Source organism: Ovis canadensis, chromosome 3 (assembly GCF_042477335.2).
Source record: "Ovis canadensis isolate MfBH-ARS-UI-01 breed Bighorn chromosome 3, ARS-UI_OviCan_v2, whole genome shotgun sequence".
In the NCBI taxonomy this organism is placed as follows: Eukaryota; Metazoa; Chordata; class Mammalia; order Artiodactyla; family Bovidae; genus Ovis; species Ovis canadensis.
The window spans coordinates 4,135,648-4,159,777 of record NC_091247.1 but is presented as its reverse complement, the minus strand read 5'-3'; the positions used below and the strand labels follow the sequence as shown (position 1 = coordinate 4,159,777).

The 24,130-nt window shown below is 50.5% G+C and overlaps 1 protein-coding gene and 1 long non-coding RNA gene across 8 annotated transcripts in view; both read right to left on the bottom strand.

Annotated features, from left to right (window-relative positions):
- The window catches only part of LOC138436490 (uncharacterized), a 39,070-nt gene extending 22,133 nt beyond the window's left edge, over positions 1-16,937 (bottom strand). The window contains exons 1-2 of the long non-coding RNA XR_011255430.1: positions 16,866-16,937; positions 16,029-16,061 (exon numbers count right to left, since the gene is read on the bottom strand). This is a non-coding gene — a long non-coding RNA (uncharacterized lncRNA). The remainder of the gene's footprint in view (positions 1-16,028; positions 16,062-16,865) is intronic.
- AK8 (adenylate kinase 8) overlaps positions 1-24,130 on the bottom strand; it is a 133,894-nt gene that overhangs the window by 31,763 nt on the left and 78,001 nt on the right. For all 7 annotated transcript variants that reach the window (XM_069582093.1, XM_069582094.1, XM_069582095.1 and 4 more), the window contains one exon: positions 17,700-17,841. In XM_069582093.1, coding sequence (XP_069438194.1) covers positions 17,700-17,841 — 142 coding nt within the window. The remainder of the gene's footprint in view (positions 1-17,699; positions 17,842-24,130) is intronic.

The following is a 24,130-nucleotide window of genomic DNA, read 5'->3' as shown; positions in this document are numbered from 1 at the left end:
CTCAAGGCCTGACATCCAGTCTGATGGCGTATTGACTGTTGTCTGTTTTATCTTCAGAATTGCAGTGTCAGAGGGCTTCCCTGGTGGTCCAGGGGTTAAGAAATTCACTTTGAAATGCAAGGGACACTGGTTCAATCCCTGGTCTGGGAAGATCCCACGTGCCAGGGGGCGACTAAGCCTGAGGACCGCAGCTACGGGGCCCGTGGACCACAGAGCCTGCGCTCAGCAGCAAGGGAAGCCGCCGCAGCGGGAAGCCTGCGCACTGCAACGACGAGTCGGCCGCGCTCGCTGCGGCTAGAGAAAGCCCTCGCACGGCAACTGAGACCAGCGCAACCGCAAAGATAAACTAGCAAACACTGCAGCCAGAGCCCAAGTGCGTCTCGTCAGCTGCGTGGCCACCAGGCTCCCTCACCTGGATGACGCCAGCTGCACCCACCGGCCTCCTTGCTTCTGCCCTGGCCCTCTTGCCTATGGTCCGTTCTCCACCCAGGAGCCTGATTAGCCCTTTTAAAACAGAAGTCAGGTCCCATCACTCGACGGCTCAGTGTCCCCTTCCAGTGGCTCCCACCTGACTTGGGAAAGGTCTAAGCCCTGCAGGAGCCCATCTCCCTCCGACCCACCACCTCCCAGTCTGTTGCTGCTCCACTGGCAACAGCAGCCTCCGTGATGCCCCTGGACTTGCCAACCACAGCCGGCCCCAGGGCCTTCGCGCCTGCTGTTCCCCCGGCCTGGACTGCTCTTCCCCAGATCCTCCCAGGATTTGCTGAAGCCTCTGCTCCAATGTGCTCCGATCAGAAAGGCCAGCCCCGACCACCTTCCAAGCAATGCGCCAACACAGCACGTCAGTGGGTTGTACACAGCCTTCTCCTCACCCCATGCGACAGCAACTGTTTCAGGTTTTGTTTCCTCTTGTGTCCCCAGAGGTCGCGCAGCACCTGCCTGTAATTGAGGCTCTGTAAATATTTGGTGCTTGTGTGAACAAAGTCAGCCCCATCTTGCACAGGAGGAAACTGGAGCTCAGAGATAGTAAAACCCGTCTCAGTCTCACACAGCCTGTACGGGGCCAAGCCAGGATTCCAGAGCCTCTTGCTTAACTGCTGTCCTGTCACTAGGATGATGCCTGAAGTGCCATGAAGGTGCAGAGCAAGAAGAAGCGTCAGGGAAGGCTTCCCGGAGGAAGTGGAGTTTGAGCTAAGCCTTGCAGAAATGATAAGATTTGGACAAAACCCCAAGGTGCTCTGAAAGAAGACACATCCAGAGCAAACACTGGGTGTTTAGGAAGCAGGAAGTAGGCAGATGGCTCAGGTGTAGGGGCAAGAAGAGGGGGTGGGCAGAAAGAGGAAAGATGCCCTCTCTGGGTCCCCGACCCACCTCCTCTTCTGTGGGCGGGAGTTCCAAGCCTGGCAGGCCTTCCAGGTGCACGCAGTCCTCCCCCAGGATCTAGAACCTACACTTCATGAGACAGAGGCCTGGAGAGAAAGGAAGAACTCTGCCCACGAGCCACATGGGGGTTCCAACCCACAAACCCCCCCCCGGGGGGTGGCGGGATCTAGGATCGCAGACACTCCAATGCCAGCAAGGAGGCCACGCTTTATAATCTCAGAAAAAGCAGAGCTGAATTTCAATTTGTGGGAGACTTTCTTAAAAGTTTCATTATTATTATGAAACATCTGTGATATTTAGGGAGGAGAGCTGCCTGCTTTTAGACCTCTGCCACATGAGTCTGGCGGAGGCTCAAGTTTTTAAAGTGCACGCAGGGTTCACCAGTTCAGCCCTTGATGTATGCCTCTAAGGAAGACGGAAAATTGAAGCACATGGCGACGTCTCCCAAAGTCTCCTATGAGTAAAGAAAGCAAATATGATTTCTCCAAGTCATCTCACCATCCGCCCTCCTGCCTTTCTCTGGGAAATGAATTTAAGTTAACGGTTGAGCGTCGCGCCTGCCAAAAATGGGGGCGTCTTCATCAGAGCTGGACTCAAATGCCAACTACCTCAGGCTCCGTGCCGCTAAAGGTCGCCTGTCACTCTCCACCGAGACTGGAAGATTGCTTCAGATCCCTGACAGCAGCGGAGGTGTGTTTATCTCCCCCGATGTCTCGGCCTCCACCAGCTTAGGCCCAACAGTTAAAACCCACCAGATAAAGCCCGCTGGACCCCTAATCCACAGGGGAAAGAAAAATTGAGACGTGCTTTGCCAGTGAAGACCAGCCAGCCTTGCTGGGGGGAAGGGGAGAGCTGGGCACGAGGGGAGATTTTCTGACTGTGAAGGTTATCAGACATTAAGATAGCAAATTGAGAAAAGTTGTCACTTTCTCCCCCAAATGTCACATTTACATGGAATGCTGTGCTCAAAGCAGAGGGTGGCAAGCTGACCCTGGGGCCCTTCGTAGACACCTTAGAGACAGCAGGGGAGTGGGACAGGCAGGACCGGGGGCTCTCAGAAAGTCCTCAGGAAAACATCTTAAGTGGTTGATAAACACACTGTGTTCCTACAGCAAGGGCTTCCCTGGAGATTCGGTGGTAGAGGCCGTCTGCAGATGCAGGAGACACGGGTTCGATCCCGGGTCTGGGAAGATCCCGCATGTTGAGGAGAGAGTAATCCTGTGCACCACACCTGTTGAGCCTGGGCTCTACCTCGGGAGCTGCCGCTGCTGAGCCCATGGGCCTTAGAGCCCGAGGTCCGCAACGAGAGAAGCCACGGCAACGAGAAGGCCGCACCCCACCACTAGAGAAAAGCCCGCATGGCAACGAAGACCCAGCATAGCCAAAAATAAAATCAACAAACAATCTTAAAAATACACTACAGTGTAACATGGAAACTTACGCGACCATACGTAAAATCCATAGCCAACAGGGATTTGCTGTGTGGCCCATGAAAGGCAAACAGGGGCTGTGTATCAACCTAGAGAGATGGGATGGGGACGGGGATGGGAGGGAGGTTCAAAAGGGAGGGGGCAGATGTGTACCCATGACTGATTCATGTTGAGGTTTGCCAGAAAACAACAAAATTCTGTAAAGCAATTAACCTTAATTAAAAAATTAATTAATTAAAAAAATACACTGCAGTGAGATGTTTACTGTCAGCATTTAACAAAGTTGCTAACCAAGAAAATACCATGTATGACCTGAACGGGAGGGAGATATTCGTACACGTCTGGCTGATTCACTTTGCTGGATGATAGAACCTAACACAACACTGTAAACCAAATACACTCCAAGAACAGGTAATCTTCTAAAAAAGAAAGAAAACGCCATGGAGATCCCTCGTTATGCGTGTGCGCCATCCCTTCGTAAAGACTAAACCCCCAGGCCCTCCATCACCCGGCACAGGCCGCGCTTGTGGCTCCCGGCTGGCTGGCCGCCCCACGAGCACACCACGCCAAGTGCCTTCCGTCCCCGCGGCCCACTGGGGACAGCAGAGCTAAGCCTCTGGTGGCCTGGGCTCGCGCTCTCTCCTTCCAGGAACTCACCGTATCTGTATACCCTGAAAGACCCTGGAGGCTGCCAGTGAAGAGTTCAAAGGTGATGCACCTTTTTGACGTCGCTGCTTCAGAAGTAATCGCTCTGTGCGCCCCAACACAGACGACAGATCTTGGTCACACGCTGCGGTAAACTAAGTTTTAACCCTTGGAAAAAAAGTGGTGCTGACCTTCCACGTTTGTTCAGAACTATCCCCACCAGACTTTTTCTTACACAAACACTGGAAATAAGTGGTGAAATGTCAGCAGTCCCTAGGCGGGAAAATAATGGGAAAATTTCCCTTCTTGCGATTCTTACTGATGGAAGGATTAAAATGCTCCGGTTCCAGGGACTGTGGTTGGGGGCTGGGGGCCCCGTCACCACCATTGGCTGCAATCTTGAGCTTGAGGCCTAGGGTACCCCTTCCTTCCTAGCTCCAGGCCCGATGGGTGAGCCAGCCGCCGCCTCTCAGAACCACCTCCTGCCTCCCCTCTGACCTCCCAGCCGGCTGCCAAATTCCCATCCCAGCTAGTATTTCTTCCTGCCACAGCGAAGCGCACTGGAGCCAGGATGGTTTGGATGCGCTGTTGCTGTGCACCAAGTGGCTATAACAAGGGCGGTGGAATCCAAGCTGGCGGCCCAGGAAGATGGCCTGCGTCTCCGGGGGGAGTGGATAGGAGAGCGTGGACGAGGCAGTTTACTTGAACGGTTTGCCCAAGCACACGATGGCAGAGCTTTCAGAGATGCTGGAGGGATGAAGGGGTGGCCAGGACGGATGGCGCTCGGGTTGGGTTTTCACCTCTTTAAAGCTGTCTCCAAAAGTATGCTTCAACCGTGAAGGGGGAAGAATCCAGAACGAGGACGGGCGGGTGTGATACAAACTTCCACAAGTGCTGTCTCACCCGACTCTGAAGTCAGGGCTCATAACCCTGAGTTCTCCTTCCTGGGCAGTTTGCCAAGCCCCACTCTGATCGCTCCACTTCTGGGGCTCCCACACTCGATCTGGGGACAGCCCCCAGGCTCCAGAGCCCCTGAAACTATTTAAATGAGCCCATCCACCAAGAGAACTGCAAACCCGAGCTAACTGCCCTCCTACCATACGGAAGCTGCGTTCCACAGCTCAGCTGTAGTCACCCTGTCCCCAGGGTGCAGCCCCGCACACGGCCCCGAGAGGCACCCACCTCTCCTCTGGAGCCGTAAGTCACAGACCTCTGCCTCCCACCTCTCTGAGCATCATCGTGTGTCCTACCATCAAAAGACTCTTCAGGGAAATCCTTAGCAGGCCAAAGGTTAGGACTGGGCACTTTCACTGCCAGAGCCTGAGTTCGATTCCTAGTCAGGGAACTGAGAATCCACGAGCTGTGCAGCACAGCCAAAAAAAAAAAAATCTTTAAATCTTACAGAACAACAGGGGACAGGTGATCCATGCTTTCCAAGCCCCTGCTCCTGATCCGCAAGGCTGTTATAGCATTCAGATCTTCCCAGCTGTCTGGCTCTGTGGCTTCTCTACCAGGAAGTGTGGTTTCATCCCTGTGTGTCTGCAGGGTCATCTTCTGGCCAACAAATCACCAGGTAACAAGGAAAGTACCTTCCTCCATCCAGAGGGAGGCTGTGTGCGCAGAGCAGCTGAGGGGCCAGCCCGGGGCCACAGCTCCTCGGTGAAGAGCTGGTCTAAGCTCACTTTTCAGAAGCTCTGATCTCCACGCACAAGCCCGGAGCTCCCAGCGTACAAGGAATCAGAGGGGTTCCCACACCAGGAGCGCCTCGTTCGAGTGCAAGGCTCTGGTCAGAGAGCTTCTGTAACACCACCTCCCACCCCACCTCACGTCCTCCATGCCCGGGCCCCTGGTCCTCACTGAGGAAACCGGGACCCAGAGAGGTGAATAACCTGCTGCAGGAAACTCAGCTTTCGACTTTTGGTCTGTTGACAACGCCATCTTGGTTGGATGGAGCATCTTCTAACTCACGCGTCCCGCCTGCGCTTGTTTTCCCAGCAGACGTGTACATGAGCCTTGCAAAGTGCGAGGTCAGAAGGGCTGGGTTATCATCTCATTTGACAGAAGCCGAGGCCTAGGAAGGTTGTGTAGCATCCACAGATGGCTTACCAGTGGGCTGTACAGCGAGACTGTCAGAAACACATCCAACTGTTGGGATACTTTGGGGGCAGAGAAGGGTGGATGCAAAAGAGACAGCGGCCGAACGTTCGAAGAAAAGAGCAGACCCGGAAGAGACGAGGCCCGGAGCTGACCCCACTCCCACCGCCGTGACTCACACGCTCTTTCACCCTGGACCCCAGACACGCTGTTGAGACAACCGCTACTTCCTCCAAAGCAGTTCACTCTGACTCTAAAGCCCTCTAACCTGAGTGGACATCTGCACAGAGGGGCCAGTGGACACCACTGCTCAGGCAATGGGGTCAGAGCGGCTGGAACATGTCAGAAATGGCAAAGCCATTCTCCAAGGGTCTCGTGGTGTGGTCCTGCACACACACAGTGTCGCAGGACCAGGCGACAGGGTCACCGTTGCCCCAGCTGTGGACATGCAAATGGAGACTCTGCTGTCAGGAGGGGCCTTTCAGCGCACCAAAATTTAAGAGAGAACGTTCTTCCAAAAAACAAAAGGCACCAGCGGAGCGCTCGGTGGATGATATGTATTCCAGCCCATGTCTGGCAAACTCTCAGATGGCAGCTGCAAGGCAGGGTCAGGCGGGTTCTATTAGCTCAATTAATGAGGAGTAAGATAAGGCTAACATCCCGCTCGTCGGGCAGCTCGGCACAGAGCTGGAGTAATGGAGTTATTAACCTCAGTCAGCCACTGAATTGTGCGGCTGATTCCAACTCCATTTCCTAGTTCAGGCCTCTATTAATGGGCTGTTTATTATCCTTAATCCACATAAGGATCAGTGGCAGAAATATGAGAGCTTCCTGGAAGGACCAAGTGATAATAAGAGGAGGAGAGAGAGGCGAGAAATCCTCTCCATCTCATAGTTTAATTTTTCTCTGGGCCAACCGCTGTTCTCTTAAGAGACGAGAGCGTCCTCACTTTGGAACACATCGGAAACGGCAAAGCCGTTCTCCGAGGGTCTCGTTGTGTGGTCCTGCAAAACACAGGGTCACAGGCAACTAAAAAATAATCAGCCTTTTAAATCAGACAGAGAGCTCTGGCATATTCACGATATACCGGTTCAGTTTTTCGTTTCATAATATACCACATTACACCATTGTTTAACAGTGGAACCCGAGCGATCAGACCAGCATTCAGCAGGGGGATTTGTCACCGTGGTTAAACGCCCTGATGACGACTTCCCAGTTTGCCTGGCTCCACAGGACCCTCCTGGACAAAAAGGGGGTTCGTCTTTCTCTCTTTCAAAGTCACCCTCTCATCTCACGTGCTGCCAGGTGAGTAAGGAGCTACCTTCCTCAATTCCAACCAACAGGAGGCTGCAAAATGCTTCCCATCGGTAAGAGAAGCAAGCAGGTTGAGACTTTAGAGTAAAAATATTAACATTTTGAATCGGAATGAGTTATCTGTGCCAACCTACAATGAATAGATACAGCAATTACTCCCTGAGGCTCATCCCTCAAGTATAACAGTATTTGCCATTGTAGCCTCTTTCTATGAAACTGGAATCCAAAATCATATGGGTGGGGGCTTCCCTGGTGGTCCAGGGGCTAAGACCTTGTGCTCCTGCTGCACGGGACTGGGGTTCGATACCTAGTAAGGGAACTAAAGATCCCACATACCGAAACTGAAAGATCTCGCATGCCACAACAACAATCACACATGCCACAGCTAAGACTCGGCACTGCGAAATAAATAAAGCAGTATTTAAAAACAAAACAAAAATCACGTGAGTAACTAACATAATGTTTTCCATGATTTTTAACATGTAGGCAAATCAGTGGCACACATGTTTGGGGCATGTGAGTGTGTAATTTATTATATGAGAACAGGAAAGAAAGCTATATCCTACACTTTGAATGGGGGCTTCCCAGGTGGCTCGGCAGTAAAGAAATCGCCTGCCGGCACAAGAGATGCAGGTTCGATCCCCGGGTCAGGAAGATCCTCTAGAGGAGGAAACGGCAACCCACTCCAGTATTCTTGCCTGGACAATTTTATGAACAGAGGAGCCTGGCAGGCTACAGTCTACGGGGTTGCAAAGATTCAGACACAATTGAGCAACTGAGCATGCACGCACGCACTCTTTGAATGAAAGTCTGTCCTCCCAAGAGGAGCTATGGGCTGGATATTTCGGAGCCCGCTGTGTCCATTGCACTTGCCAATTATAAATGACGCACACATACACACATAGCAGTGGCGCTGTCCTGTTGAAAGAGTAGAGGCTATTGCTCCATTTGACAGATAGGACAACTGAGGTTAAATGTAGTTTTTTCGAGGCAGCTAGCCAGTGAACAGGGATAGACACTCGTCACCTTGCAGAACGGGCACAATGCAGCCATTTGGAGCAAAGAGCTGGGGTCGAGGCTGGCCTCTTCCAGGCAGCCTGGGGCAAAGGACGCAGCCTCTCTGAGCCCAGGTGCCTTTTACTCAATCGACCAACTTTATGGGGCTATTGAATGGACTAAAGGAGATGTAAGGCGGCCACATGATGGAGACTCAGCAGACCACAGGTATCACTAGCATCATTCCTGTTGTCAGGGCAATGATGAGGGGTAAAGATGAGGGGGCGGGACCTGGAAGGGAAGACGTGTTCTGGGGACTGCCCTAGGAACAAGGCAAGGCCGCTGCAGGGCAGAGGCAGGAAGTGGATGCAGATGGCGGCCGGGACAGAGAGAGCGAGCCATTCTCCCTGTCAGCACCGGCAGCGGCCTGGTCAGAATGTTCCGGGCTGCCTCCCACACCAAGTGGAGGCTTGTTTCAAGGCCCCATGAAATTTGAAAGCTTTGAGGCCCACTTGTCCGAGAAGTGTACCGGGCAGGTGGCACTTGGGTGGGTTGGGGGGTTCGGCCCAGCCCCTCTGGGTCGGGGGGGATTTGTGTCCACAGGTCCGGGTCCCCTGGGTAGTTCTGCTCTCTAGTTCCCTGGGGGAAAGGGCTGTGTTTTTAGCAAAAGCCAACAAGACACCCAGCACTGACTGGGAGCCACATGCAATGCGAACAGACTTGTCACTGCCTCCCCAGGGACAACCAAACCCCTCTGGGCTCCTCTAGATGTGGGACACACAACTGTCTAGTTTAAGAAATAGTAATAAATAAAAAATGAAAACCCACACGCTTGCAAAGGAACCTACAGAGCAGTTGCCAGTTTGTACAAAGCAACCTGGGACACAAGCAGCTCATCAAGATACTGTCCTTGGGCGATTTCTCCCTCGCCCCCAGATTCAGTCCAGTGGAGCCCAGGGTGAAATATTAGAGCAAACAGCACTAATCAACGCCACCATCCTGCCGAATTCAATGGGCAATGACTCAGCGAGTGTCCCCCCCTTCACCCTCTTTCCGGGAATTTCTGAGAGCTGCAGCAACAGCTCTGACCCAGGCCCTGGCAGATGGACCTGACCTAGACCTTGCCGGCTGGCCCCACAGCTGTCCTGCCTGGGAGGACCAGGAGGCTCCAGGCATGGCCCACCCCCTCCTTTCCTCACAACATCAGAGGGACGGGGGATGCAAAAAAAAACAAGAACCCATCTGTCTGATACACGGCAAACTTTCCAACATCAATCAGAAGCCTATACTCCCTTTCCATAGCAAACATTAATTTTGAAAGGAAATACAGTGCTACAAACTTGCAGCATGAAATGAATTATTTTACAGTCAGGCAAGGGCCGATTTCTAGATGTAGTCTTGGACACTTCTTTGTTTCTTTCTTTTTCTTTCTCTGTGTGTTTTTTTTTTTTTTACTATTATTATTATGTTTTAACAAACTTTATAGCCCATTTTATTTCTTCTCAAATAACTTTTTCTCCTTCTTTTCGACACATCAATGACTTGGTTTGTTTCCCTCACGATGAGATGTTGAAACCAAGAGATTGATACTGCTCAGCGGAATATAATTTAGTATTATGTGCCGTGGGTTTATGAAGCAGGAGTCAAACAAAACATTGCATTTGAACACTATCCATTTATTAGCTCTATGGAGAGATTTATATTTGACAAGGAGACAATAACTTTGCTTCCTGATAAGCCGAAGAGGTCTATTTCTGTGTCCAATGCACAGAGTAGCTTGCCCTTCCCCAATAACTCTATTTACTACTATGAATATATTTTAATAATAAATTGATATATATGTAAATTTATTTTAATCTAATTTCATCGAATCCTCCTAAAAAAAAAAAGAGCCTTTGTAGACTGTTTTCATATCTGAGTTATAGATTTCTGTATCATATTCCCAGATTGATTTCCAGGCTATAATTCTGTCAAGATTTCCTCTCGGTGTCGAAAACAGCAACACCACAGCTAGAGTGCTTTATAATTGGCATCACAACAGAACCAGAATTACAGCCTCGATATTCATCCCAGTGCTGGGTGGGTTCGTGTTAGAGTATTTCTCTCTTCCTTAGCCTCTTCCTGGGCTTGAAGGTTTATGGCTAAAATTACTTTCTAAATTAATCACAAAAATGCTGCATTGAAAGCTAAGGCAGAGGCAGTGGATTAGACAGAGATAAGAAAGGAGGGGGAAAATACACCCTGAGTGAAGGGAGAGGAGAACAGAAGGATGATTAAACAGGGGCAGATGATTAAATCTAGGCTGTAAACAAACATCTTCCTCCCCGCCCCCGCTTGTCCTCTGCCTTAGGGTCAAATAAATTAAACTGGCATTATTTACTACATAAAGAGAAACTGATTTTTATTTCGTGGTGAACGGAGAAGTATTTCTTTGCAAGCTTGCCCTAAATCAAAGAGGTTCTTGAATCACCCTCCCCGTGTGCTTTTAATAAATACCAGGCCCGTTCCCTGTGGGTCGTGCAGCCCTGGCCTGGCACAAGGGCTGGTAAATAAAACAGTCGTTTTTCCCCCTCGGGGTTCAGAAAAATGAGCACTAGGCTCTCTCCCTGCGTCTTGTCAATGACCCGCCCCCAGCCTTCTTCTAAGTGACTGTCTGCGTTTTTCCTGAGCCTTTCATCTTCAGGTCGATGGTGAGCCTACCCAGAAACTAACTACCAACACCAAAGTCTGCTCCATCTCCAGAAAACAGAGGGTGGAGACTTGGCCTTGTAGCCCGATGGTCCCTGGAGACTACCGGGCAGAACGGGAAGGGACGGGGTGCCCAGGCTGCCCGCTGGGTCCCGGCTGCTCGAGAACCAGCAGACCGCTCAGTCTTCCAGGAGGGAGCTCTCCAGACCCAGCACTGGGGACATGATCAAGACAGGGCTGAGGAGAGACTCCAACGGGGGCGGGGGAGGGGGGGATGGAAGAAAGCCCCTCACGAAGAGGTCCACCCCTAATCCCCAGAGCCTGTGAACGTGCTGCTTTACGTGGAGCACGGGCTCCGCACTGAGGGCACACTAAGGACCTCGACGGGTTAGATGGTCTGCATGGACCCACCCCAATGACAGAGTCAGAACCGTCCCCAGCTCTGGTCAGAGGGAGATATGAGCACAGAAGCCAGGTGCAGCAGTGTTTGAACAAACAGGAAGGGGGAGATGATCCCAGGATGGGAGGCAATTTCGAGAGGCTGAACAGGGGAGAAAATGGACTCTTCCTAGGGCCTTCAGAAAGGAATGCAGCCTGTCTCACATCCTGATGTCAGCCTTACAGAATGGTAAGACAATACATGTGTATTGTTCAAGCCACTAAGTTGGTGGTGGTGGTGATTGTTCAGACGCTCAGTCGTGTCCGACTCTTTGCGACCCCACGGGCTGCAGCGCGCCAGCCTTCCCTGCCCTTCGCCACCTCCCGGAGCTTGCTCAGACTCATGTCCTTTGAGTCAGGGATGCCATCCAACCATCTTGCTTGTGGTAGCTTATGACAACAGTCACAGAAAACTAATTTTCTGTCTGTTTTCTAGAACCAACTCATGCTCTTCTTAGACAAACAGCAGATCTATACAGAGACAAGCGATTTGCAAAATATGCCCACCTTGGGACTCAGATATAGACATTGCCAAATAAGGGTCCGAGAAGTTTAAAGAGAGAAATAGAGAATGAATAGCCTTTGGAAGAAAAATTACTCCAGGAAACAGTAGCACACTTTAGATAAAGCCTTATCAAGGACCTCTCTGGTGGCTCAGCGGTAAAGACTCTGCCCTGGTCCGGGAAGATTCCACACGCTGAGGAGCAGTTAAGCCCGTGTGCCACAACTGTTGAGCCTCAGCTCTGGAGCCCGGCAGCTGCAGCTGCTGAGCCTGCGTGTCTAGAGCCCATGCGGAGCCACCACCGCAGGAAGTCCACGCACTGCGACAACGTGCAGCCCCTGCTCACCACGAGCAGAAAAAGCCCCCAGGAAAGCAGTAAAGAGCCAGTGCCACCAAAAATATCAATAAACACATAAAATGTTAAAAAAAAAAAGCCTTATCAATGCTCAAAATAACTTAGAGAGAATAGACTCTATGATAGGAGGAACCAGAGAAAAGAGGATGAGATAAAATTCAAAAGGAGGTATTCTAACGCATATATACGGAATCTGGAAACATGGTACTGAAGAGCTCATTTACAGGGCAGCAATGCAGAAACAGACATAGAGGATAGATTTATGGACATGGGGAGAGGGGAGGAGAGGGTGAGATGTATGGAGAGAGTAACATGGAAACTTACATTACCATATGGAAAATAGATAGCCAACGGGAATTTGAGAAAACTCAAAGAGGGGCCCCATGTCAACCTAGAGGGGTGGGGTGGGGCGGGAGATGGGAGGGAGGGTCAAAAGGGAGGGGGTATATGTATACCTATGGCTGATTCATGGAAAGGTTTGACAGAAAACAGCAAAATTCTGTAAACCAATTATCCTTCAATTAAAAAAAAAACAAACACAAAAGTTTAAAAGGACAAGAAAGAAAACTGACAGCATTAAGGGAAAAAGAGAATCCCCTGGTGGTCCAGTGGTCTAGACTGGGCACTTTCACTGCCGTGGCCCCGGTTCAATCCCTGATCCAGGAACTAAGATCTGCAGACTGTGTGGTTCAGCCAAAACAAGTCAGAAAAAGGTAAGGGGGGAAAAATACAGGAAATGTGAAAGAATTACAGAAGTGAAAAAAGAAGAAATAAGAAATAATACTGATGTTTATTTAAATAAACTTACTGTGAAGGATAGATTTTAAAAATAATACAGAAAGGAAAAGGAAAAGATAAAGGTTACTAGAAAGAAATCTTAACTATGGAAGAGAGATGATGAATGCCCAACATACGTTTAATGGATCTTGCTTCCCCGGTGGCTCTGCGGTAAAGAATCTGCCTTCAATGCAGGAGCCCCAGGAGGTGCGGGTTTGATCTCTGGGTTGGAAAGATCCCCTGGAGGAGGGTATAGCAACCCACCCCAGTACTCTTGCCTGGAGAATCCCATGGACAGAGAAGCCTGGTGGGCTACAGTCTATGGGGTTGCAAAGACTCAGACACGACTGAAGCAACTTAGCACACCAAGTGAATGAACCAAAAAAATATTAATATATGTACTAGAAGGAAATTCTCTTGAAATAATGGAAATGGAAAGGATTCATAATATTCCAGAGAAAAGTAATAAAGAGAACCAGAACTGACACACGGCCTGGTGAATATAAATGAATTGAGAGAGAGAGAGAGCATCCAGACATAAGAAGTCTATTACCTTAAATGTAAAAAAACTCACGGACCTCAGATGTCCCGGCAACCTCACAGGTGTCAGAGCACAGTATAGAAACGATGCAGGATGCTGAGGGTAAGAAATGTGATGGGAGAATTCTTTACTTTGTTAGATGTTTACAAGTAAAGTTAACAGAAAGACAGTCTCAAATGTGCAAGAATTTAGGAAGTTAAGCATGTACGAACCCTTGTTGAAAGTGACACAAAGACTTAATCCATTCAAATGAACAATGAATCAAAATGGATAAATAGAGAGGCTGACCAATATGAATAGCTGGTACTGAAATCTGAATCCAGTTGAAGAGAGAATGAAAACCTCCCAAATACAGTAAGTACAGCTGAAATCAGAATGCAATTGTTCTATTTCTAGAAATGAAAGCTTAGTGATCTTAAAAGTCATAATCTGTGTACAAACAGCCTGAGATCACATGTGTCTGTTCCTCCCAACCGTCACTGCAGCCCCCGTGGCCCCCACGGCCCCCGAGGCCCCCGAGGCCGCACAGCAAAAATGAGGTGGGGAGGGAAATCAGGAGGTGGCACATATGGGAGCATTTTCTCCTTCATCTTTCATATGACAGAGTCGGAATATTCTGTTTCATTTCAGAATCGACAAATTGAGAAATACAAGTTTAATCAGGCCGTCTTGACGAGACCAGCAGAGCTAGAAATAGATTATCTTCTAAACCAACTGGGGGGAGGGGAGGAGAGGAGAGAAAGCAACAAAAGCAATAATAAAACATAAGGAAAACACACACCATGAAAAAAGATGGAAAACAGAGGAAACCACGATGAAGCATGAAATAAAGTGATAAAAAGCAAAAATATCGTGGGATAAATTCAGCCATTCAAGGAAAAAGACAAGCAGGTTGAATGAAACATATTAAACTCAATTTCGTTCTGTCCCACACAACAACCTAAAATAAAGGAAGCAAAGTAACTGATGCTAAGAGACGTGCAAACGCGATGAAGCAAATGGGCTGAGCTGCGGACAAACGTGGCATGCTGAACCAGGCACCACACTATTTCCTCCCAAACCCCACAGAAAGTGGACAGGAAAGGGATTCTGAGACCCTGGCCAGCAAAGACGGGGAGAATTGAGGGAGGGAAGGCAGCTTAACACATTCTGGGGGGAATTTCCTGTCGGTTCAGCGGTTAAGGTTCTGCTCTTCCACTGCAGGGGGCCCGGGTCCAGTCCTTGGTTGTGGAGCTAAGATCCTACATGCTACAAAGCATGGCCAAAGTAATTAAAATTTTTAAGGGTTGTTTTTTTTTTTTTTGAGGCTTGGAAGAGCTGGATCAGTGGCAAGAAACTGCAGAGAGCTCAAAAAGGCAAATCTCAAGTCAGCAGCAGGAAAAGCTGAGAATAAGCCCAGTCCCCATCAGCAAATCCTAAAAGCCTCAGGCACAGATACTGAAATAGAGCCGTGTTAATATACGTATCAGCAGACGTCATATGGGTCTGGATGTTCCACACAGCTGGACAGGAGGCTGGGAAACGGGCTCTTTTCTTTCAGACACCAGCGTGCTCCAGTGAACACTGATGTGTTGCTACCTAGGAGAAAACAGAGCATCTGTGCTGGAGGAGACAAGCAATGGTCCTGTCCCAGATAGTCACTTTCATCAACGTGGTGCTGCGTGATGGACGCACGGCTGACATAAACCTTTACGAGCTAAATAACACAGCACCAAAACACAGAAGGCAGAAGCTTCAGGAAAGACAAAATCAGAAGCCTGCTCCAAGGAACAGTTACTGCTGAAGTTTTCAAAACCATTCCAGCCATAGGCAGAGAACGAAAACCTATGAAATGACCACATCATTGATCCCATAAAAGCCTGACAAAGGGAAAAACACATGGAAAATATTCAGACCCATATTACCTAAGCTCATTAATACAAGAAATCTAAATAAAAGTGGAGCCAATACCATGCAATAGTATATCCGTTTCCCACTGCTGCTATAACTAATTACCACAGATGCAGTTTCTTTAAAACGTTCAAATCCATCATCCCACAGTTCTGTAGGCCAGAAGTCTGGTACAGGTCCGACTGTAGCACAATCAAGGTCACCCGGATGACCCACCTACTTTAACGGCACCTGTTCAGCTACCTTAATTACACCAGCAAAGTTCCTTCCGCCATGTAACCTAACAGCCACAGGCAAGACGCGGTGGGGAGGGGGCTCCGTAGGGCATGGAGAATCAAAACTGTGTCTGCACAAGGCATGCACTGAAGGAATAACACACCATGACCAAGTGATAGTCATTCTAGGGATGAAAGGTTGACTCACTATCAGAAAATCTGCTAAAATAATATATTCATACGTCAAAAAGAGAAGGGAAAAACATCTGTCTTAGAAGATGCCAAAAAAAAACCTTTGAATGAAATAACTGCAGACATTTTAAACTCTAAACACTATACTTTAAAAAATGTATTTAGTCTGCATTTATTTTTGCTGTACCGTGTGAGACATGTGGGATCTTAGTTCCCTGACCAGGGATCAAACTCATGCCCGCTGCAATCGAAGTGAGGATTCTCAACCGCTGGACAATGAGGGAAGTCCCAGAACTACACCTCTTTAACTTTCTAAAAGCTCTATATACCTCAAATGACAGTAATACCTTTGTGGTAGAATACAGGACAATCCTTCTGGTAAGAGGGCAAAAAAAAAAAAAACCAAAAACACACTGGTCTATCATGAGCCAGCTCTGGACTATTCAATGCAGTTAGGCAAAAGAGTAAAATGAAAAATACTGGAAAGGAAAAGGACAAAAAGATAAATATTTGTGATGACATGATCACCCCCCCCTGAAAAGCCCAAGAGAATCAACTGAAGACCTACCAGAAGCAGTGTCAGAGGGTTTCAGGAAACGAGCTGGGACATAAAAATAAGTAAGAAAAATCAGTACCGTTCTCAGAATCCTGAGAAATCCAGTTAGAAAATAAAAAGGATGCAAATATCCTATTATCACAATATCAACAGGAAGAACAACAAGTAATACAATAGCTAGAAATACACTTAAAATGAAAAGCAGGGGCCCCAATAAAGTGTTGACTGTCTCACAAAGGGGCAAGGAGAGAACAGGGCCACAGACTGCACAGACCAAGCCATAACCCTAATGGGATTCCAGTTAAAATGTCAACAGCAGTGCTCATCTGGAATACTGAACACGTGAGACAGACACTGAAGAAGAGCCAGGGACTTCCCTCGTGGTCCGGTGGTTAGGACTCCCTAGGCAGGGGGCCTGGGTTTGATCCCTGGTCAGAGGACTGCATCCCACATGCTAAAGATGCCACGTGCTGCAGCTAAGACTCAGCACAGCCAAAGAAATAAAGAAAATAGTCTTTTAAAAAAGAGTAATGGGAGGGCCTTGTCCTGCATTGGCTATTTTGAAATATACGATAAAGCTAAAGCAGTTATATGGTGTGGTACTATGCCATGCTAAGTTGCTTCAGTCATGTCTGACTCTGGACTGACTCTGTGACCCTCTGGACTGTAGCCCACCAGGGTCTTCTCTCCATGAGATTCTCCAGGCAAGAATACTGGAGTGGGCTGCCATGCCTTTTTGCTGCAGAAATAGACTTGTGGGGAACAACAGAAAGTTTAGAAGTACAGCCAAGTATATTGAGAGACGGCATCTACAAGCAGACAGTGGTCAGACGACACATAAATACGTACCGCAAGCCACCGGGTGGCCGACTCTCTTGGTATAAACAGCAAATTCTGACAGCCTTTGTTTTCTTCATGTGGGTGGTCTTTGTTTATTTCCACAACATCTGCAGTTGTGGGATGCTCTCAAATTCAAGTTAGTGGAGGAAGGACAGAATATGCAACAATATTTGACATCGTTTTGAAAGAAGTGGCTAACGGTTGGGGGAAAAGGAGGCTGGTACAGCAAACCTCCATCAAAATAAACATCAGGGACTTCCCCAGTGGTCCAGGGACTAGGGATCCGCCTGCCAACACAGAGGTTCCTTCCCTGGTCCCGGAAGATTCCACCTGCCTTGGGACAATGAGCCCAAGACGCAACCACCGAGCCTGAGCGCTCTAGCACCTGTGCTCCCCACCAAGCGGCAAGTCCCTGCTTGCTGCAGCCCGAGAACGCCTGCGTGCACCAGCCAAAAATAAAGAAAATGATTACTTTTTTAAATTTTAAATAAATATCAGATGCATCAAAGATCCCAAATGAAAAAGGAAAATTGTGAAAACAGTCGGAGGAACCCATGGATTGCTCTGCACCACAATCCCACAAGGCGGGCGAGACTGGTCAATACGTGTCCTCACTCACAGATGGACATTCAGGTCCAGTGAGGTGAGCGGCAGAGCCGGGATGCGAACCCGAGCCAGACTCCTGGTTCACAGGGTAAACAGGACGGGTGGCGGGATGCGGGTGGCCAGGATGCACGCCCGCTCGGGACTGCGGGCAGGCTCCCGGCACACTGCCTGTCGTCACAGGGACCTGGAGAGGCGGCAGAGGCCTTCCCGGAAGCCCGTGGGTCGCTGGCTGCTCACCTGTTGGGCTTGTAGCCCTGGCTGTCCATCGTGTGCGCCTGGTCCAGGTCTCGCGGGAAGCCGTGCAGCACCCACCCTCTCTCAACGCAGTCCTGCTGGTCCAGGCGCTGTTTCAGCACCTTCATGATGATGTTGTCGGGGACTGCAGAGAAAGGAACACAGCTCGTCACTCTTCGGACCCAGCAGGAAGGCGAGGGCGCGTCCGAGGTCCTTGCCCACCAGCTTCCTAACTTCATCTGACCTGGGTTTGAACTGCTGAAGAGGCGGGTTTAGGTGGCCAAGGATGTTGGGTGCCTGTTTCTCGGGGTGCTCTGCGGTCCCACCAATGAGGGGAACATGTCTGTGCGGGGAAGGGATGTACTGGGTGACCTTGACGTTGAGCTTTCCCTGACTTTGACAGGATAGACGCCCATTGGCAGCTAGGACAGCTCCCAGCTCTCCAGTGATGTGCTGCACCCTTCTCCCCACCCTGCACCCCAGGATCCAGCTTTTGCGGCAAAAGACTTTTCACGGAAGCCCCGGTGGGAGGTTTCAGTTTCCTCCAATGGAGCGGCGGTGGTGCCCCCGAGGCTCTCTGCTAATTTACGACGAACGTGCAACCCACCCCTTTCTTCTCCCCTTCCCCCTGGTTCTCCCCTCCTTGCTGTTTAGAATCAAATTTCTCACAAGAAGCACAGCGTTAGTTATAACCGGTGACTGAAATCAAGTCTTGCCGAGAAGGAGATGTTAAGAAGCCTCTTGTTTACATTACTGCAATTGACATTTTCCTGAAATTTATACCTTTCTTCCCAGACTCATTAGATGGCCTGTGTTGCTAATGTACTGCGTTCTAGCAATTTGCACTGCATTTCCTGCGCTTTGCACTCATTTTCCAGAGATACTTGGTAAATATTACCGTTGTTTGCTATAAATGTGGGCCTGATGACGAGCAGGTTTTCTGAGCGGCAGTGACAGAGCGGTTGGCGGCTTCTCTGGAGATGTTCGGTTGCCCTCCGACCGGCCATCCGGGGGTCAGCCCACTGGCTCTAATACACATGACTGGAACCTTCCCAAAGGCCCCCTAGGCTGACAGCCGGGTGAGAGAGAGATCCAGAAAAAATCACTACCAGCTGCTCTCCTCCATGGCCGGGACACGCCGAGTGACCACCCTGCTGCCCAAGAACCAGAACCTCCATCTAACCCCCCTCTAATCAGGGTCCCCCTGATTTTGTTTTCACATCCTTCAGCCTTCCTTCCCCAGTCTGAAGGAAAGAGCAGGGAAGGGATTTTGCTCTAATGAGACGACCTGGCTGAGACAGGTCAGTGAGGAGCTGATGCAGTTGATCCCATCCCTTCCCCGCCGTGGCTCCCCAGCGCTCCTCGCTGTGGTCGACGGGGCCCTGCAGGCTCCACAGCCTGCCTCCCCCGGGTGAATCTCCCCCCAGCTCTCCACTTCCGCTCAAATGTGCCGGTCCCTCCAGCCAAGTCTCCATCCCCCACGCCTTGCCTGGGGCCAGGCCCCCGAGGAGGGCCCGCTCCCAGGACTGTCCATAGCTGGGTTAGCAGCTGTGTTTCTTCACTTCCACTTCACTTCTTGCCGCCCTGTTCTTAACGCTCCAGCTAAAGCTTTGCCTAGGGTTGCCTCTCACCAGGACAAAGGACCACGCCCACCTCGCTTTTCCATAATTGACACAGTGCCTGGCACGCAGGACGTGGTGGAAGAAATAGACCAGAGCCCTCCGTTTGCAAAGCTTCACTGCAACAAAGATGTTAAAACCAACTTGACCAGACTCTGGGGAGCTCAGAAGAAGAGTGGGAGCTGGGCTGGGAGTACCCACAAATCTGGGGTCTGGTCTCTGCCCTGTGCCTGGATGCCAGCCGACCTCCGCTGGCCCCACGGGCTCTCCCAGTCCCGGTTTCCTTGTCTGCCAAGAGGGAGCCGGGCTCCGTCCCCTTGGGGACAACACGACACGTTGTCCCAGGAGCTTGCGAGGCGCTCAGAGCTAACGGCTCGTCAGGAAACGATGATCCATGAACCCTCGCGTGCTTCCCCCGGGGTCAAGGTGTTCTAAACTCACTCCTGGGATACAGGGTGGCTGATTTCAAGCAAGTCTGGGCAGTTAAAGATGGAGAGATTTAGGGACCCCGTCCCGAGTCCTCTCTTCTTATCCCAAGGGTAGGAAACCTACCAATTTCCCCCTCACTCCCCAGCAGCTGTTCGTATTCAGGGCAGGGGCGGGGAGGACAGAGGGGCAGCTGTCACGGCTTCGGGGGTCCCCTCCCCCAGCTCCGCGCTGCACTCCCTACACAGGCAGTGCACACTGGCTCCCACCAGAGACCCCCGTGAGGAGTCGGGGTGCGGGGAACCACCGCTAAGACCACAGTGTGAATAAGGAACAGAGCTTTTCTCTGATCTAGAAACCTCATGTTATCTGTCAGGAGAAATAAATGCAGGTCAAAGACAAGGAGGGTCACAGATCTGCTATACAGCCTTCCAGTCCAGGCCTACCCCTGTGTACGGAGATTCTCACGGAAATTGAAACCCATCCAGAAGGAAGCTGTTCCCAGGGTCTGTCCGGTGGAGCATTGTGTAGCACCCGAGCTGTGCCCGGGCTCGGGGCCTGAGGCTGCCAACCACAGCAAACAAGCAGCCAAGGGCCCTGCCCTCCTGGAGTCTACACTCCAGCCAGCGAGACAGACGGTACACAGATAAATACATACCCATTTCAGAAAGTCATAAATATCAGGAAGAAGCAAACCAAGCGATGGGGTGATGCTGGCTTGGCTGGATCCAGGATGGTCTCTGAGGCCACAGCTGGCCGAGATCTGGATGCTGAGGTCAGCCTCACAGGGATCTGGGGAGGATGTTCAGGGTGGAGCTCATGGCAAGGCCCTGAGGCTGGAACAACCTTGGCACGTTCAAGGGATGGAAAAAGGGCCAGCATGGCTGGAGCGGAGGGACTCTGGGAAGTGGGGTGGGGAAGTCCTGCCAGGCCTTCTGGAAGGAAGTGGATCCGCCTGCTCCCTGGGCATCTGGGGAAGGACTGGGCACAGGCCCTCAGTGCACATTTACTGAAAGAACACACAGGGGCTGATCTCAGGATCCTGAGCTAGAACGCCCAGGAACGTGCGCTTCACCGCGTTTGCACAAGGACGGCCCATTCTGTGGGATCAGCCAGTGGAGTCCCCAGCTGGGGTCCAGACTCCAAGGATGTGGCTAGGAGATAGCACTTTACCTCCTGTGAAGTCTGCTGAGTGCCCAAGAATTGATGCTGTCAAACTGTGGTGCTGGAGACAACTCTTGAGTGTCCATTGGACAGCAAGGTGATCAAACCAGTCCATCCTAAAGGAAATCAACCCTGAATATTCACTAGAAGGACTGACACTGAAGCTGAAGCTCCAATACTTTGGCCACCTGATTCGAAGAGCTGACTCACTGCAAAAGGCTCTGATGCTGGGAAAGACTGAGGGCAGGAGGAAAAGGGGGCGACAGGGGATGAGACGGTCAGATGGCAACCATCCAACTCAATGGACATGAGTGTGAGCAAACTCTGGGAGACAGTGAGGGACAGGGAACCCTGGTGTGCTGCAGTCCACGGTATCGCAAAGAGTCAGACACAACTTAGCACATGAACGACAGCAACAGCAAAGTCTGCAAAGAGCTCAGGCTGAGGACCCCGAGTGCAAACCAGCTGTGAGCAGCTCCAGCTTTTTAAATTTCTAAAAGGACACCAAATTAAAAAAGGAATTCCTTGGTGGTCCAGTGGTTAGGACTTGGCGCTTTCATTGCAGTGGTCCAGATTCAATCCCTGGTCAGGGAACTAAGTTCCTGCAAATTGCACGGCATGACCAAATAAATAAATAAAAGGAAAGTAAATCATCTTTTGCTGACCCCATAAGCACAGCGCCCTCAAGTCCTTGGGCACCTTGAGGGGCTGAGGGTTGCTTCCATCGATGCCCCATCAGAGAGGCCTGCTGAGGTACAACAAGCTCTCTGTCATCCCTCTCCAGACCTGCCCCCGTCAGCCCTGAAACTAAAGGGGCAGGATCTTCACCTACAGGCGGGGAAGGTGAGTGGGCTGAGCTCTAAGGTAGGCAGGAAGATTAGTAAGTGTTGCTGCCTTTACAAGAGTTCCTTAGAACAAAACCCAGAAAACTCAGTTCTTGTCTCCCCTGGGCTCCTTTCTTGGAGCAAATTTGAGCGGAGAGCCCTGGGGTCCAGCTGTGGGCCCTCCCTGACCGTCAGAGTCCTCCTCTATGACACCTGCCTCACCAGCTGTTACGGGGCTTGGAGACAACTCATGGGGCCTGCCAGACCCATTGAGGTCTTCTGAAGGGAGGTGCGGGTATAAATTTAATTCCTTCTGAAAGTTTACCCAGAGTCCCATCAGGTGGCCATGATGAAGCCATTGGTAAGCACAGGGATGCTCAAATTATAAACCTGACCATCTGAGCATGAATCTGGCTTCAGGAGAAGGCGGTGGGCCTGAAACAGGCTTGTCCTTGCGGGGGGGCCACTGGGGTAATTAGTTTGCTGACCACGGATGCCCTGGGCCCGGTGAAGGCCTCTGTTGATGCGGGTGAGGAGTGCATTGGGCAAGTAATTTTCTTCACTAATCAGTGCTGTTGGAGACCAAGCTGCAGTTAGGGGTGGACAGCTGAGCACTGAGCTTCTGAGGGCAACAGAGGCTGCTCGGAGGCTCAGAGAGGGAGAGGCCAGGAAGGTCTTCCCATTGACCACCCTCATCTCAAAGCTGAGAAACCAAGGCCCCAAAAGGCTGTGAGTTAAGTGACCTATGCAAGCCAGTTGCTCAGCTGGGGAGAAATCCGACTCAAGGCCAAGAAGTCTGACCAGACAGAAACACAAAGAAACTTCTTGGTTTGGGGTTGTTTTTTTTTGTTTTTTTTTCCTTGTTAAGTTGGCAAAGATTTCTAGAGGGAATCGCCCAACTGGCATCAGAAGTTAAGATGTACATGCCTCGTGGTCCCGCAATCATGTTCCAAAGAATTTACATCTAAGATACAACTGCAGAGAGGACAGAAGACGTGCCCATGGAGATGTCCATCTCAGTGCCCTTTATAACAGAGATGATGGAGACGATTTCAAACGTCCATCAGCAGAGGACAGCTTACATAAAGGACGAGACATCTATGCAGCATGCTACTGCTGCTGCTGCTGCTGCTAAGTCGCTTCAGTCGTTTCCGACTCTGTGCGACCCCGTAGACGGCAGCCCACCAGGCTCCCCCATCCCTGGGATTCTCCAGGCAAGAACACTGGAATGGGTTGCCATTTCCTTCTCCAATGCATGCAAGTGAAAAGTGAAAGTGAAGTTGCTCAGTCGGACTCTTCGCGACCCCATGGACTGCAGCCTACCAGGCTCCTCCGTCCATGGGATTTTCCAGCCAAGAGTACTAGAGTGGGGTGCCATCACCTTCTCTGGCAGCATGCTACTAGGAAACCTTTAAAAAATCATCTGTGTTGACTTGGAAAGAGGCCTCTGACAGAATATCAAATGAGGAGGGGGGGAAGCAAGTAAACGACGTAGATAGTATGATCTGGTGGTTTAGTCGCTAAGTCCGACTCTTGCAACCCCATGGACTGTAGCCTGCCAGGCTCCTCCGCCCATGGCAAGAATACTGGAGTGGTTTGCCATTTCCTCCTCCAGGGGATCTTCCAGACCCAGGGATTGAACCTGGGTCTCCTGGACTGCAAGCAGATTCTTTACCAGCTGAGCTACCACGGAAACCACTGAAGCATATACTGACATACATATACACACACAACGTGTACACACACAACACACACACAGGGGAGAGAGGAGGGGCCACACTGATGCCCCACGAGCGATGGCCGGTCCCTCAGGGGCTCAGGGTCCTGGAGTTGAGAGAGACAATAACACAAGTCAACATATCCCAGCCGAAGAGCCGAAGGACCTGGGAGGTGTGACAGCGAGGGCTTTGGAGGCGGGAAAGGTCTCGTCGCCCCAGAAGCTGGGGAAGAAGGCAGCCACTCACGCAGACCCCAGCTTCTAGCCAATACCAAAATGAGCCCCTCTCTGCAGGTTCTCAAAGGAGCACTTCTCCTGAGAGGGGCTTTCCATGACTGTGGATCAATAATCATCGGTGGAGTATTTGTTTAACGCCTACATCCTCACCCCTCACTGGAGAAAGCAGAGGCCCTCGCCAAGTCAGGCTCATTGCTACCCCCACACCTGGTACACATGCCAGGCCCTTGGCGGGTGCTTAGTGAACACTCTTTGAATGAACGAATGAATGACCACACAGCTCCATCTCCTGAAACCAGGCCTGTTCTCCCAAGCACCGAGTCAGGTCCCATGGCAGGGGGTTCCCCCAAGGTTCCCTTTCACCCACTCCACAACATACTTGTGAACTAAACAGATAGTCAAAGGAATACATCTTGGCATTGGGAATTACTTTCAAAATAATCCTAC